This window comes from Erigeron canadensis, chromosome 4, assembly GCF_010389155.1.
Source record: "Erigeron canadensis isolate Cc75 chromosome 4, C_canadensis_v1, whole genome shotgun sequence".
Classification (NCBI taxonomy): domain Eukaryota; kingdom Viridiplantae; phylum Streptophyta; class Magnoliopsida; order Asterales; family Asteraceae; genus Erigeron; species Erigeron canadensis.
Genome location: NC_057764.1, coordinates 16,287,449 through 16,305,113, shown reverse-complemented (window position 1 = coordinate 16,305,113; position 17,665 = coordinate 16,287,449). Strand labels below are relative to the sequence as shown.

Below are 17,665 nucleotides of genomic sequence, written 5' to 3'. Positions count from 1 at the left end.
TTTTCTTGATTAATAAAAATACCATCACTGGTTTGTTTTACTTGTAGACCTAGAAAATATGTCAATTCACCCATCATACTCATTTCATACTCAGAAGACATAATTTTTGAAAACTTATCACATAATTTTTCATTTGTAGACCCAAACACAATATCATCAACATATACTTGTACAAGTAAGATATCACTTTTCTCATGCAATATGAATAAGGTGTTATCTATAGCACCTCTACGAAAACCATTATCTAAAAGATGTCGAGTTAGAGTATCATACCAGGCTCTAGGTGCTTGTCTCAGACCATATAATGCTTTGTTCAGTCGATACACCCAGTGAGGTTTTTCTTTGCTTTCAAACCCTGGAGGTTGATACACATACACAACTTATTCTAGCTCTCCATTCAGGAATGCACTTTTAACATCCATTTGGTAGACTTTGAACTCAAGATGAGCTGCAAATGCTAAGAAAATTCTGATAGCTTCTAGTCTTGCCACTGGTGTGTAACACCTCGACTACGGCGGAAACACGAGATGCCACAGAACGACATGGTACAAAAGATTAAATGGAAAACATCTTAATTAAAGTCTTAAAACCATTCCAAATTAAACGATTACATAGTTCAAAGTAAAGTGTTAACAGTCCCCGTCTCAGTTTTACCGTCAAACTCCAAAGACATATTACGATACAGGTGATCATAGGGAGGTGATCTTCGATGTCCCATAAATACAGTTTTTTTGCAATTGTCTAACTACCTTGAATGTATCTCATCTTCACAAACAGGACATGCATATTTACCTTTCGTGCTATACCCTGACAAATTACCATAGGTTGGAAAATCATTTATTGTGCAATAAATCATGGCTCGCAACTGAAAATTTTCCTTCTTATATGCATCATACACTTCTACACCCGAACCCCATAAAGTTTTCAAGTCGTCAATCAAAGGAGCCAAATAAATGTCAATGTCATTACCAGGTTGTTTCGGACCAGAAATTAACAACGACATCATGATGTATTTACGTTTCATGCATAACCACGGTGGAAGATTATAGATGCACAAAAGAACCGGCCAAGTACTGTGGCGACTACTCATGTTTCCAAATGGGTTTATTCCATCCGAACTAAGTCCAAATCTAATATTTCTAATCTCTTTACCGAAGTCTGGAAACTTATTATTAATATTTCTCCATTGAGGCGAGTCTGTGACATGTCTTACTTTTCCATCTTTCTTATGCTCATCAAAATGCCAATGCATTAACTTTGCCTCTTTCTTGTTTGCAAATAATCGTTTTAGTCTTCGTATGATGGGAAAGTACCACAACACTTTAGCAGGGGGGCCATTTTTTTCACATCCTGATCAATTTCATCAGGAACCTTTTTATACCTTGATGCACCACAATTAACACATTCATGGAGACCTTCGTACTGGTCTCTATACAACATGCAATCATTTGGACATGCATATATTCTTTGAACTTTTAATCCCATTGGAGTCATTGGTTTTTTTGCTTGATATGTAGTAATAGGTAACGTATTATCGTCGGGAAACATTGGTTTCAAAACTTCTAGAAGGCCCGTAAAGCTTTTGTCACTCCATCCATATTTAGCTTTTACTCTATATAACTCCAATGCAGCGGCAAGTTTTGAGTACTTACAACCGGCATACAAATCAGTTTCTCCCTCAGCAAACAAATCTTGTAATTTTTCTTGATAAGAATCAGCAACATTAGCCTCCAAATCATGGTACATCCTTTTTAATTTTCAGGGTTATAGTTAATGTTTGAATCATTGTTTTCACTGGCATAAGGTATAGATGCCGATGTGCTACCATCAACTAGTGATTCCCCATGCTTTGACCAAATATGATATTTACGAACAAACCCATTTTTTGTCAGATGAAATTCAATTTGGTTGATATCCTTAAACTGAACAAAGTTTGCACATTTAGAACAAGGACAAAAAATCTAGTTTTTTCCTTTAGCTACTCGATCTTTTTCAGCAGCTACAAGAAAACTTGGCAGACCTTTCATAAAATCCCCCAAATTAACATCTTTTTGGTACATCCATTGTCAATCCATCTGAAAATTTATAACAATATAATAATTTATAACCAGCATATATTTATGAAAGAAAAAGGAGCGATGTCGTTTTTTTTATATAATAAATTAAAGATATATATATATATATATATATTGAAAAAAAATTAATAAGGTACACTATGTCAAACCGTACAATATGCTAACATTAAAACTAGTATCTAAGGCCCATACGATGCACGAAAAGGTAAGAATATATGTTTTACGTCTTTGAGAAAGTGACCTTGATCGTAAATGGACGTTTATGAAATAGTTTATCAAATTGTTATTGTATATGTATGAGGTCTCACTTTTATATGGATCAAATGAACCGACGGGCTAATAAAATAATAATTGTTAGCCTCATAAGTATCTTACTTTCTTTATTATCAAAACACAAAACGTATATAAGAATAAGAAGTAATAGAGTGAAGGTCCATGCAATGCGTAACTTATTGTTTCTTTGTCAAACATTATATGTAAAAATGTGGACAACGCTATTAAATTTCAACTTACAAACACACATATAAAACATAAATGGACAACACTATTTAATTAAAACTCGAAGAAACTTTTAACAAAAATTCCAACAAAACTACCGAGAAAAGTAACCTAAAATAATTGAAGAAGTTTCGATAACACATATAATGAAGTTGTTATGAATTTACTAATAAAAGAGTTGTACCTATTTCATTTCTAGCAGTCTTATACAACTTACCTTATATACTATATACCTAGCCTTAATTCTCTCGAAATAAGGCCGAACCTTATCAGCCTACAATAGAGCTTTTACACCTTGGTTCCCTATTGTCGAATTCAAGTTGAAAAATGCATGTTTTTTGCCTCAGGTTGAGCTTGAGGGGATTTCTTCCAGGGTATTTTCAAGGTTAAGTGGTGTAAGTTTGGGCTGGGAGAACAGGCGAGTCTCTTTGCAAAAGCTGATTGCAACTAAGCTAAACCAAAAGATCATCCATTCTCCAAAAATAATCAAAAGCAAAAAAAAAAAAAAAAAAAACAGCAATAAACTCTTATGGTAACAGGCAAATAAAGTTAAAAAAAACCTCATCCAGGGCATGTAGCATGCTCATAAGTCCTAATCACGAAAAACATGTACCAGCCAATTTGGTTCCATTCGCTTATATTTTCTCATCACTTTCAATGTCTACTTCAGACTCTAGAAAGGTACCTGTATCAAAAATGAGAAACAAAGTTAACCAGGAGAACACTTCGTTTCTTTGCTGGCCCGACATTGAGCTTCCCCCCCCCCCCCCCCACCTCAGCGTCGCCAACCTCAGTTTTCGATTCTTTGTAACAATCCTGAAAATATTCAAAAAAAAATCGTTACATATGTTCTGTCGACATTTTTTACTCCTCATTTGGCTGTAAGACTTAAATTTTCCATTTACCTGGTTCATTGGTTCATGTGGCTTTGCTGGAGTTTTTATTTAGAGATGCTATCTTGGAGCTTTTCTAAGAGCTGGCTGGGTGGAGTGACATCAAGTGCTTGCTTGACACCTTCAGGTGAGATAAGCCGAGCGCAATTAAAACTCTCATACTCCCCATATTGATAATCTAAAATTTTCTTCAATTGTATCATATTAACATTAAAGTGGACTCTAGGCCACTTTTGACTTATTTTACAATGAAATAGTAATATAAGATTCATTTCAAAAATGACTGAAAGCATTAGCTTTTGTTCATACCACCAAATAATTTACAGAAGATGAAGCACGTTGGCAGATAACTGATATTTCAAACTCTTAAGAAATGTCGTCACCTCTTTCACGATCATCCTACTACATTACACTTTCACCCATATCAATGTTGACCCATTATACAATCTACACCAACAAAAAGAAATCAGTTCAAATTATTTCCCATGTAACATACGGTTTAAAAATTTAACTTTGATGCAAGCTCAAATTCCTAATGACATGTCAATTTAAGCATGAGCTGATAAGCCTTTCATATCTACATTATTAGCCACATGTATTCAAGCAAAACTCAATCACCTAAGTAAATGGTTGTCCTTAAACTTGAACTTACATGGAGGAGATTGGTACAATCAAATCTACCATGAAAGAATTTTTTATTGTATCTTATTTTGTATCTACGGATAATTTTGACCATCCACACCAAAAGCTCTCCATTACTTTGTAGTTTCAATGTAGTTATTCAAAGTTGGGATAGGAAAAAAGATAAAAACGACAATAAGTGAAATGAAAACTTTTTAAGATAGGGGGCCAAAACTTTGTACCTCATAATCTCCATAGCAACAAAACAAACATTAGGTGATTTCGATTGCGTCATATTAGAGCCAAAACAACCCGAAAAAAGCACCAGAACTCCACACAAAAATATATAGTTTTTTATCATCATCAAAATGCCCCATTAACATACCACTAACAGTATGTAAACTGCATACAAACATGTCTAACATTGTACAAAGATTCCAAAGCTCTACTAACTTACCTTTAAATGTATGACGAAGACTCTCCAGGCTAAATGTCTCAAAAGTGATCAACATCTTCCCCTAAAACAATTTAGCAACAAAAGAAGCAACAAATAGTCAAAAGCTAAGCAACTATAAACAAATCTAAATACTGGAAAATACACTGAAAAGCTAACCATGTCCTTTCATATCATAAGACTGAACATACTCATCTAAAGTTATAAAAAGGCCGTCTACAATAGATACTCCAAATTAGGAGTTCTGCTTATTATAAAAAAACACAAAAAAATTGATTAGTAACTTAACTCGTTAGTCATGAATGTATAAGCATAAAAAGTTTCGCTAACTACCAATTGCTCCAAAGATATCTACAATGGATAAAACCATAGTGCCAGATTTTATAATCCACAAATATAATCATACTAACCGTTACTGGCATATTAATTGCTATGGGATCCCGTCGAAAACCATGTATTGAACGGATTTGCAACCAACCTATCCAAATTTATTAAAAATAAAATAGGTTCAACATTATCGTCATGTCATCAAGTGTAGCCAAATTAAGAAGGGAAATTTTTATTTTTTTAATAATTTCCATATCAAGTTACTGCCTTTTTAGTAAATTAAATTTATACCAAGATATGGTGAGTATAAAGTATGAACAACCTTACACAAAAGCAAGAATATACACCACCCATTACTAAAGAGGGTCATCAATAATCAAAACAAACAAAGCAGATAATCAAAGCAAACAAATAAGTGAATGATAGTAATGCAGGAATTTAATAAACCATATATAACAAACCAAAACACAAACCTATACATTAAGAATTAACTATACACTCATTTATGATAAAAATATTTATAGATAATAGAGAACCAAATTGAACTTTTACTCACCTTGAAAATCAGAATTTCCTCTTTATGATCTGATAAACATTCACCTGCACATTATTATACGAAAAAATATTATTAAGTATATAAAGATTAAAACAAACCGTCTAAAAATTGAGGAAATAAAACCCTAAAAGCAAGTTCGTCTTTTAGATTCTTCAATTGTGCAAACCAATCAACGATTTAAAGGAAATAAATGGAGTAAGAGAGATGGATAAGAAAAAAATATGTTAGATATCAAAGAGTTGCATAAGACGGTTACAATTCTAATTTGGGTGGGCTATCAAGATAAGTCGGTTGGGCTGCATCAAAAGGAGACCAAAAACTTACAATTAACTAATTAATCAAATACTAATTAATACAAATAATTAATAAATAGTAAATACAAAACATTTAAGGAGTATATAACGATTATTATTATGTAAGTATATATACGTATATAACTAAATAATCTTAAACAAAAATAATTAAATACATGATCAGTTTCATAGAAACAATGCTTATTAATTTAAACAAAATTAATTAACCCCATTAAGTACCCTAATTATTGAATTGTCAAAAAACCAACTTTGCTTCTACTTTAGTATATATATATAGATATATTAATAATTATCATTAACTAATTATGTATGTAGATATTTAATAATTAATCACTCTATTATATAAGTGTAAAATACATAATGAAATAAATAAAATCATAAATATACCCTACTAAAGTAATTAACCTTATTAAGTATTCTAATAACCCTATTAAGTACCCATCGATAAAACGTCAAGAAAGCGTCAATTTTGCCACTATCATGATAGAACTTTTAATTATATTATATATAGAATATAGATTTGCCAACTAATATTTCATAAACAGATAAACAGAAGTTAAATAAATTAACAAGATATCTAGCTCGATCATCACAATTTACATGCACACCAAATTGAAGTTTCTGCAGGTACATTATATATTCGAATTCGATTTCACTCAAATAATCATCGCCATGACGAAATTAGTGGATAGTAGTCAAATTACCACGAACGTGCAATCATCAATTTTATATCAACAAGTAGCTATAACTTAAATATAAAAAGTTCAGTAAAAATCAACAGTACCTTTTTATAAAGAATTCGAAAGCTATCCGAAAGCTATATTATAAATTATGTACCTATATAAGACAATTATATTCAATGTTTAAAAAAATATAAATTTAGCAGTAAAAAAAAGGTATATTCAATGATCGGTAATTTCTGGAAGATATATAATAATGGGGTATTTTGAGATAAAGCATATCATGTTAAAATATATATAGAAAAAGTACAAGATAAAAAGCATATCAATAATCATATAACGGATAACTTAGGATACTTGAAAACTCTTTTTAGAACGGTTGTATAAAAAACCGTAACAAATATAACAGAATTTGGAACAGGTCATGGAACGACACAACAACAACCGTTCCAAAGTTAGAAATTTACAACTTTTAGAAACGCTCTGTTACAAACCGTTCCAAATATTATACTTTTAGAACGGTTTTAAGATTAACCGTTCCAAACAACATTTACTTTTCAAATTAGAACGTTTTTTTTTTCACAACCGTTCCAAATGGGCGTTCCAAAAAACCAGAATTGTAGTACATATTTAAATACTTAGGATTTGAAGATGCATTAATTTAATAGCTCTTAATTAAAACCATAAGAAAAATAAACAAAACTCAGATGACTTCAAGACAAAAGTAGAAACTAAATAAACATGACTCCTAGGTGAAAAACTAATTATACCATCATCAAAATGTGACATCTGATCGAACGCTTGCAATCTACTTTACTAAGTATATTTATGTAAAAACTTCACAATCTAAAGTAAAAATCATCAAATCTTCAGTCTGATAATCAAAAAGTGTATTATTATATTTAGAGTTTATAGAGTTTTTATTACACAATATTAATCATCAATATGATAATTAAAGAACAGAAATTATATATATCGAATTGATATATATATGAATACAGAAAGATATATTTGAGAGAAATATTAAGAGAATAATATGACTGCAGGAGGATTTGATTGAATGAGTTCTCCACCCTAAAGTCACGATCATGTATCGTTTATATAGCCTCTTCACTTTTACACTTCTAGTCCCTCTTCTTTCCTTCTTTACATCTTTAGCCTCTTTATCTTTAGAACTTGATATCCATAGTCCTTGATCCTACAAATAACATCTTAATCAAAAATTAGAACTTTATAAAAACTATTTTATAAACCATAAACTAACTTATTTAACATCCCCCTTAAGTTTATGGTTTAAGCATATCAATCATTCCCAATTGTGAACTTAGAAAAGCATGTTGCTTAGAACCAATACTCTTGGTAAACAAATCTGCCAAGTTATGCTCAGATTTGATCTTATTAGCTTTCAAAACTCCTGAACAGATTTTTTCTCTAATAAAATGAAGATCAAGTTCAAAATGTTTGGTCCTTTCATGAAATACAGGATTGGCTGCAATCTGTAAAGCAGCTTTACTATCACAAAAAACATCAACTGGTAAATCAACTTTGACACCAAGATCACTTAAAAGATTCATAAGCCACATAATTTCACAAGTTACAGCAGCTAAAGCCCTATATTCAGCTTCTGCTGAAGACTTAGCTACTGTGGATTGTTTCTTAGATTTCCAAGATATTAAAGAGTTTCCAAGGAAGACAGAATACCCAGAAACTGATCTCCTTGTCATAAGACATCTAGCCCAATCAGCATCAGAATACCCTCTAAGATTAAGAGTTTCAGATTTCACAATATATAAACCATTACCTGGGGAAGACTTAAGATACCTTAAAATTCTGAAACCAGCAATAAGATGTTGCTGAGTTGGAGCATGCATAAACTGAGATAAACACTGAACAGCATAGCAAATATCTGGTCTTGTTAAAGTTAAATATATCAATTTACCAATCAATTTTTGATATGCAGAAATAATTTCAAGAGGTTTTGAGCTATCATTTTTGAAAGTTAAATTTTGTTCTAAGGGAGTAGTAATAGGCTTACAACCAAGAAGTCCAAACTCATTCAATAACTCCAAACAATACTTTCTTTGAGATAAACAAATTCCATTTTCACAATTAATAACTTCTATTCCAAGAAAGTATTTCAATCTGCCCAAATCCTTAATTTTATATTTAGAATTCATTAAAGCTTTAACCTTTTCAATCTCACTTTCATTGTTTCCTGTTAAAACAATATCATCCACATACACTAACATAGTCACAAAAGTATCATTTTTATTCCTTATGAAAAGAGAATAATCAGATTTACTTTGTACAAAACCAAACTCAATTAAAGAACTACACAACTTAGCATTCTATTGTCTTGGTGCTTGTTTTAAACCATACAAAGACTTATTTAATTTACAAACCATTTTATCATCTTTGTTAAAATATCCTTCAGGCAGTTTCATATAAACATCTTCAATAAGATCTCCATACAAAAATGCATTGTTAACATCCATTTGATACAAAGCCAATTATTAGAAACTGCAACAGATAATAAACACCTAATAGTTACCATTTTCACAACAGGAGAGAAAGTTTCATCATAATCAATGCCAGCTCTTTGACTAAAACCTTTTGCAACAAGTCTAACTTTATATCTTTCAATCTCACCATTAGACTTATATTTTATTTTATAAATCCATTTGCAATCAATTGGTTGCCTATCAGAAGGAAGATTAGTAATAGTCAACAACTAATGAAAAACAATTAACAACAGTAGTAATCAAACAGAAAACAACAAAAAAGCACAGATAATGAAACTACAAATTTTTTCTTCTCAAAAAAAAAAAATTGGGTAATATATCTTAACCTCACAAACGTGTCAGTGACAGGATTCCCAACCTCTCAAATGAAGGCAGGTCAAGTATTAACACGCCTGTTTTTATGAGATTGAAGATAGAAAAAAAATTGTGATATATATATATAAAAAATTTTTGGAGATGAGAAGAAAAAAAATAGCAGAATCAAACAGATATAATAGAAGGACAAAAAATGGAAAAAGAAGACAATACAGTGCTATTAATGCCGATGGTAGAGGAACCCTAATTCTTCTCTTGATTCACTTAGTCAAGAGAAGTAATCAGGATCAGAGACGAAATCCAGAAGCCCTAATTTGTCCTTGATTCACTTAGTCAAGAACAAAATTAGGCAAAACAATAATAATTGCAGCGGAAGAATATAAATCAAGGTTTCCAGATGAAACCCTAACTTAATCGAACAAAAAACCCCAAAAATTAGAATCTAGGGTTTCAGATGAAATACGCCCTAGACCTAATCAGATCTGAAAATAAATCGAATCAATAACCACCAAATACCGTCGGTTTTGGCTCTCATACCATGTAAAAACTTCACAATCTACAGTAAAAATCATCAAATCTTCAGTCTGATAATCAGAAAATGTATTATTATATTTAGAGTTTATAGAGTTTTTATTACACAATATTAATCATCAATATGATGATTAAAGAACAGAAATTATATATATCGAATTTATATATATATGAATACAGAAAGATATATTTGAGAGAAATATTAAGAGAATAATATGACTGCAGGAGGATTTGATCGAATGGGTTCTCCACCCTAAAGTCACGATCATGTATCGTTTATATAGCCTCTTCACTTTTACACTTCTAGTCCCTCTTCTTTCCTTCTTTACATCTTTAGCCTCTTTATCTTTAGAACTTGATATCCATAGTCCTTGATCCTACAAATAACATCTTAATCAAAAATAAGAACTTTATAAAAACTATTTTATAAACCATAAACTAACTTATTTAACAATTTATGTCGTTAAACTAATTTGCCGTACTTATTTTATATGAGTTAAATAACTAATGGACTTAAGATATATATGATCAAGAATAAATCTTTCATTTAAACTATGGTTAATTAAACTATCTATTGTAATAAATACTATCAATCCAAAATCTACATTTTAGATTTGTAATATATATACAATTTTCATTCGATATCAAAATTCTGATATTCTAGTACTAAATTAATCTACTAATCAAAATCACATGAGTTAAATTCTTACGAACGAAAGCTCTAATCATTTTAGAGGACTTACGAATTTCTCACATATTTCCCACAGATTATGTTATTCCATGGGAAATCCTTGAAAAATTGTGACAAATTCATACGATTGTCATTTTTGTGTGTATATAGTGTATGTAAGTACATGTATGTAATTCCTAAACATACCCGTACATACATATACTATATTTTATATGTAGGGGTTGGGTATTGTAAAAAAAGTATAAAAGTAAAACAAATAAGACAAGATTTTGACCCTTAGATCATAGTTAAATTGATGCACGAAGATTCACGATTCAATTGATGTACAATGATTTTCATGATGCACGGTGAATATCACTTAAGAAAAACCTATTATGTTATTTGTTTTACTTTAATAGTTGTTTTATTTTACTTAAAAGCTTTATATGTATTGTGTATATATGTATGTACGTATAATACATGTATATGTACATATATATGTATCTAAGACTGCACATTTATCCATAAAACACATACATGTCATAAATATTACATAAGTGTATATATCATTAGTACACACGATATACCTACATATCCCACATATATATCTACATACATACATAGACGATATATAATAATTTATTACCAATATACTAAAACAGGATTGAATGAGCTTTAAACTATGTGGCGCAAGCTATATAAAGTCATGTGTCGTTTGATTTAATATTTTTATTACATATATTTATACTCCATAATGAAATTATATAAGGACATCTACCCAATTTACCCATCACTTAATTCACTAAGTATAACCATCTAATACACTTAATGAAATAATTTACAACATAAATCACCAACTCTACCACAGGACCACCAACGCTACCACACATCACCCACCACCACCGTTGCCACTACCGTCGTTACTGTCACTACATAAATGTCATTCGTATATATGTTATACATACATCTATACCACCTAATAAAGAGAATCCACCTTTTTATTTTAGGTAATTCTACTTTTGAATTATCAGAATTGTTCTTGACTTTTTATATTTAGCCCTAAATGAATTAATTTACACTTTAAACTTTTATTTTAATAATTAACACTTTAAACCCTTATCTTCTAAAAAATTCACAATCACAATTATATCAACCTACACCAGACACCGCCACCACTACGAATAGTACCATCACCGACACTACTAAACCGTTTTCCCCACCCATGCCGCCGCATTGCGCGGGTGCCATGCTCGTACATACCTACACATATATGCCACATTAATATTTAGCCTAGTAGACCCATATACAAAAGTTCTATATATACGTGGCCCTTAGACCCAAAAGAACGATTAATAAGTACGAATATAATATAATATATTAATGTCTCTTCAGGGACCTCTGATAAAATTGGTACGATATGGAGAAAATTAGCATGACCTTTACGCATGGTCAAAAAGTAATATTTTAAATTAGTATTACAATAACTTTCGTATATAGAGAAGTATTACAAAAGAAGGTGTATTTGAATTATCATTTTGTTTTTTCATTTGTTATTACATTTGAGATTTTAAGGTTTCTTGGTTACATATGGTTAATAGAAGCATCTCTACCTTAAGTATAAGTAATACTGTCTATATCTCTTCTTTGCGTGGATACTGAGACCAAAAACATTTGAAAGACAGTATTTGGTGTTATTTACTTACTTACTTACTATATATTTTATACCTTATCTTAAATGTCGAGAACATCACGTGTATATGACACGAGACTAAATCAAATATTAAAATAATAAATAAAAATGTTAACAAAATAACAAATATGATAAAGATTATAAATATATATATATATATATGATAAAGATTCTAACTCATTGATAAAACATTTAACCTTTTATATTAAGAAATTTTTATATCTATAATCACCCCACCACAGTCGTCACCCTACCATCATCGACTTCGCTATCACCTGTCGCCGCCACCACCGTCCGTTGTCGCTAACATCAATGTCGCCGCATCATGCGTGTATACGTCTAATTATAAATAATATTAACTTGTTAATAAAGATTACCAACCATAAATTTAGAATAAAAATATTTTAATTAATAATGAAACAGATATAATAAAGATTATTATTAATTTAGTATTATACAATTAATATAGATTGATGATAAGGTTCTAGTAGTACAACAACACCACTTATTTTCAAAATAAATTTCGAAGTCTTTGGCGGCACTCCAAAAAAATTGAAATCACTCTCCAAAAATTCAAACCCTCCATATATTTGCTCACCCAAAATTGAAAAACTCTTATTTGTACACAGACACAATCTTTCTCATCCCAACAAAACCCACCGCCCCCTCTCTGTTCAGTCCTTGCCGTGAAAGAATCCAATTTACTGTCGAGAAAAATCCTAGAAAAATTCCACCCTCTCTTCCATCTTCTTCTATACCTCGATCTGGTTCGCCACTACAAACCACCACCCAGCTGCCGATAAATAGATCCACCCATTCTAAGGCACAACTGCGCCGCTTTTTTTTATTTCGCTCTCACCGGAAGAAGCCTGCGTCACCGGAAAATCCCACTCTTTGGAAAAATCCCACTACCGTTGTTGGCCACCCCGTCTTCTCTTTTCTTGTAAGTTTATATATATATATATATTAATTAGTAAATAATTTCTAGATTTCCTTATATGTATTGCTTCATATTTTTATAAATTTGTATGGTAGATTTGTAAGACTGAAAATAAATTAATATTAATGTTTGATAAGTGATAATTTTAAAGAATGTGATTTATTCATGATTTTCAGCAGTGTATATTAGTTGAGTGTATAATGTTAAAGTAAGTTTGAGGGGTTTTCTAAACTCTGGTTTGATTGTGTACAATTGACTGTTTACTTGTATGAGCTTGAGTTGTAAGTAGTTGACTTTTAAACTTAGTTGAATTTGAGTTTAAGTTGCCTAAATTTGACTCGTAAGTGGCAAGTTTTTGACATGTAAAGGGCTGATTTTAACTTGTAGAGGGTTGATATTGACGTTTGAGTGAGTATGACGACAAGTAGCGATCGAGGATGGATGTATAAGAGGCAAGAGAGTCTCAGATTTCTTTGTATGCTTTATGTTAGAAAAGCTGCACAATTTTTAGACTTTGCATACTTGAACGAGGAGACTGTTGAAAGTAAGTTAACAAGAGAAGGTGGGATAGTATGCCGAATCAAATGTTACACAACAACAATCACAGGTTTGTCTATTAACTCACACTTGTTGCTGAATTTGATTGTTGCAAATAGGAAAGATTGAATGATTATAACTACTCGGTTGATGCTTGTTGGATGCTTAGGATTTCTCAGTAGACCCTTAACTGACCCTTTACACACTTTGTAGTTACTTTGTTTGTTGTTTTGCTCGCCATTAGTAAGCGTTTATACTGATGGAATTAGCTAGTTTGCAAGTCAACACATTTGGTTATTGCCAGTTGCAGATCTAGGAATTTGTGAGGTAGCGGGCACAAAAATTTAGCTTAAACTATGAAAGAAAACAGCATAGGAAGTACCTTAGCCGATCATTGAAACAGGGCCAAGACCTAGCCTGGAAACAACACCTAAAACAGCCTGAAAAAAGCATCATTCATCACCAATAGCAGATTTGAAATTGCCTGAAAACAGAACCATTTTGCACCACTAAAAGTTAAAAAAAAAAACAGGCTTAAAACAACCCCTATAACAGCCGTAAATCTGCACCAAAGGCAGCATAAAAACGCCTATAATTCTGCAGCAAAACACTGGGAATACAGCAACAATTATCCATCAAAACAGCAGCAATTAGGCACTGTTTCAGGAAAAAAAAAACAGCAATTCTGTAGCAAAAATATAACTGCAAGTATCATTGACAAATGAAACTGCGATAAAACATAATGTAACATGTTACATACTAGTTATGCGCTACCTACTAATAACAAACTTTATAGCAAATTCTCCATGAGATAATAGGAATTTTATTGCTAGTTCCTACTCACTAGTTTGCTCCTGTATCAAGTCCATAGACAATTTTAGTTGAGTTCTTTATTTGGAAATTGTAGCCATGAGATACCCAAATTTGTATCAATTGAACAAACATACTGATGTGTGCATGTGAATAGGGATTTGAAATAACTAACACCCCCAAAAAAGGATTTTTTCTAATATATAATCTTGATGTAATATGTAATATTCTCAAGACTTCTATTATATATATTTGAAAGTACATACTATCAAATATGTAAGTCTGATTTTTACGGGTTACTCGGGATTCACGGCTTAAATACATAGTGATGTTTGTATATAACTTAGTTCGGGCTTTGGTCAATAATGGGTTAATAGTAGGTTACTATGTTCAAGTGCTCATGGGTTTTTTTTTATTGGTGAATTTGTTATATTATCTACTTATATGATTTATATATCAATATCCATGTTAATATATAAGTGTTTGTAGGTACAAATTTTGACCCAAACTATGGCGGAAATGCGGGAAAGACATGAGACACAACAAAGGGAGATTGTCGAGATGAAAAAGCGTGTAGAAAAGCAAAAAAGGAAACTAGAAGGTTTTGAAAGCAAAAAGTAAAGCCGGAACAAAGAAATAAAAGCGACCATCGCCGCCGTGATGAAGTTCTTACCCAATATGAAGCCACCGGCCTAAATCTAAAGATTTATTAAAAACTTATTAGTTTGAATTATCTTTAAAATTTTAACTTTTTAATGATGTGAATGAATGTTTTGTTGACGGATATATTTTTATTCTTAGGTAATGGATTATATGTATTTTCGTAGTTCAGATATTGATTGATTAGTTGGTTTATTATATATATGTATATATATATATAATCACAGGGCGGAAAAAGGAATAAAAAAAATTCTATTATTAATTAAAAAATGACGGTTGCGGGAAATCCGTGGGAAAAATGAAATTATATCCCGTGGGAAAATCGTGGGAAACAACCCGTGGAAAATCTGTGGGAAACTAATCCGTTGAAAACTCAGTGGGAAATAATTCAAAGAAATCTGTGGGAAATCTATGGGAAATAACTTTTGTGGGAAATCCGTGGGAAAGAAAATCTGTGGGTAATCGGTGGGAAAATAAAATCCGTGGGAAAATACAAAAAAAAAAAGAGTTTCGTTGGAAATCCGTTTGTATTGTTGTGGGAAAATTCGTGGGAAATATTCCCACAGATTTATGATCGTGGGAAAAGCGTGGGAAATATTCGGTGGTCGTGGGAAATTATTTCCCATGCCACTTTTAACGATGGCCACAATCCGTGGGAAATCCGGAATTGTCCGTGGGAATACGCCAGTTTTGTAGTAGTGACAGGCCATAACTTAGGTCTTAAGTTTCTACAGAAAAAAACCTATGCTCTGATACCATTCTGTTATGCCCATAACTTTCTAAACATTACAAAATGATATCAAAAGAACTAAAAGGCAAAACGGCGTTATTCTTATTCAAAGTGAAACAAAAGTCAAGCTATAAAGTCAACTTGACAAATGCAAATGATGTTCTAAATTTTGATATAAAGCTCTATGTAAAGGGTTGCTAAGTCGACTTGTATCTACTCTCTTCTCTCGTTCCCAAAGCCCTTCTGATAACCCGCCGTATAAGAAAGAAAAAGGAATACGGCTGAGCAAAAAGCCCAGTGAACGGATATAACAAAAGCTGAATAGTTTTATATACTTACGAATACATATTTCCAAGACAAACTTAGTTTCAGAACAAACTTATTTCAAATCACACTTATTTCAAATCCAAATACCAATAGAGATAACTTCACCATTAACTTATACTTAACAAACAAATATACTATAAATCCAAATTTCATAAAATAATGCACATCAGAGCCAAAACAAATAAGTTAACAAAAGGGTCGAATGAAATCATAGGGTAGCTACTCCACTAATCATTCATTTTATGGTGCCAAACGTTTCGTATGACACTACGATAAACGTCAACCGTCAAAACTTACAAATATGCCTAGGACTGATCCATACGCCTCCTATCAAAATATAAAATCAAAGTGCGCATAACCACTCGGTGGTCATCAAAAGGAGACGCCGTAGATCAAATCAAATACACCCCTACGGTAGGTGCCACGTTACCGGTGTCACAATAACGCGCTCATGGGACCTCCATGGATAGGTACTCTCTTATATGCATATTTTAAGAAACCGTTTTGACTAACTTATACGCATAAATATATTAAATAAATTTCCAAATGACAAAATTAGTTTTCAATCAAATAAATAATTTAAATATATATTTTTGAGACATTTTAAATATTGACTTAAAACCACATCTCCGTCTACCCAATTTTTATAATATGATTATCTCAAATTTTCTGGGCCAATACTCGAGGGACATATTTGAGTGTACAATTTTGGAAAACACTTGTACGAATCACCGCATCAAATGTAACCCAAACGTACCTCTTTCGGGACCAATACTCAAGGGACATATATGAGTGTACAAATTTGAGAAACACTTGTACGAATCACTGCATCAAATGAAATCCAAACGTACCTCTTTCAGGACTATTTTCAAATCGGGTTTTAGAGATGGTTTTGACACAACAATCTTATACAAAGGCTGACAAACAATAATATTTCAAATAATATAATACTGATACAAATAATACAAAGTTTTGGGAAGGAATATTTTACCGGAAGGAAATCTTAATAACACCTAAAATATATGTAGTATTATATATATATAACAAATAATGTTTTGAAGGAAAAGACAGTACCGAAAAGCTCCTAAGACAATCTAGAATATCCGTACCTTATATTTGGTCACGACTATTGCCAAAGCAAAAACTCCTAACTTGATTTATGTGTGTGTTCGAACGGATAAAGAAACAAAACAATTTGTTTTTGCCGACCAAGGATCGATCAAGACCAAAGTTTATTATTATTATTTTTAATAACTTGTTGAGTCTCAATGCTATTTGTAAATTTGGTGATGACAAATCTGATATATAAACACTTAGTAATCTTTTGGTTCTTGTAATCTGATCTGGGTCAGACTAAGCTGACATAACTTGCGATCTGTAACTGACTCAGATCATGCTTCATATATTGTAATTGTTTATCTTATGGAAGCAAGTGTTGTTCAAGCTGCATCAAATGGTTATAGCATTCAGTCCAAATCAAAGAGGAGGATTGAAGATAGAAGATCAAGTTGTTGG

The 17,665-nt window shown here is 31.6% G+C and overlaps 1 protein-coding gene, 2 long non-coding RNA genes and 1 other non-coding gene across 10 annotated transcripts; 2 read left to right on the top strand and 2 right to left on the bottom strand.

The window, feature by feature from the left end:
• Positions 1 to 1,765: 1,765 nt before the first annotated feature.
• On the bottom strand, positions 1,766 to 6,637 carry LOC122596598. Of its 7 annotated transcripts, none has more exons than XR_006323341.1 (8): positions 5,425 to 5,661; positions 4,952 to 5,019; positions 4,545 to 4,785; positions 3,776 to 3,913; positions 3,479 to 3,587; positions 3,348 to 3,389; positions 3,134 to 3,258; positions 1,766 to 2,075 (listed from the first exon to the last, which is right to left on the bottom strand). It is a non-coding gene; the product is annotated as an uncharacterized LOC122596598 (long non-coding RNA). The 7 variants fall into 7 exon arrangements; XR_006323338.1 differs by lacking the exon at positions 1,766 to 2,075 and adding an exon at positions 6,523 to 6,637 and having other exon boundaries at positions 2,669 to 3,258; positions 5,425 to 5,468; XR_006323340.1 differs by lacking the exon at positions 1,766 to 2,075 and having other exon boundaries at positions 2,669 to 3,258; positions 4,545 to 4,605; positions 4,701 to 4,785.
• A 1,067-nt stretch (positions 6,638 to 7,704) lies between these two features.
• LOC122597041 (uncharacterized mitochondrial protein AtMg00810-like) lies at positions 7,705 to 8,667 on the bottom strand. The gene has a single exon (XM_043769676.1). The coding sequence runs from the start codon at positions 8,665 to 8,667 to the stop codon at positions 7,705 to 7,707; it is 963 nt and encodes a 320-aa protein (XP_043625611.1).
• A 3,171-nt stretch (positions 8,668 to 11,838) lies between these two features.
• On the top strand, positions 11,839 to 11,944 carry LOC122598716. The gene has a single exon (XR_006323706.1). It is a non-coding gene; the product is annotated as a U6 spliceosomal RNA (small nuclear RNA).
• A 791-nt stretch (positions 11,945 to 12,735) lies between these two features.
• Positions 12,736 to 15,288, top strand: LOC122598298. Its single transcript, XR_006323578.1, has 3 exons — positions 12,736 to 13,089; positions 13,474 to 13,693; positions 14,923 to 15,288. It is a non-coding gene; the product is annotated as an uncharacterized LOC122598298 (long non-coding RNA).
• The last annotated feature ends 2,377 nt before the right edge of the window (positions 15,289 to 17,665 follow it).

Bases quoted from the DNA above. Each gene is read 5' to 3' on its own strand.
- LOC122597041 (XM_043769676.1), bottom strand. From the start codon at position 8,667: ATGTTAGTGTATGTGGATGATATTGTTTTAACAGGAAACAATGAAAGT.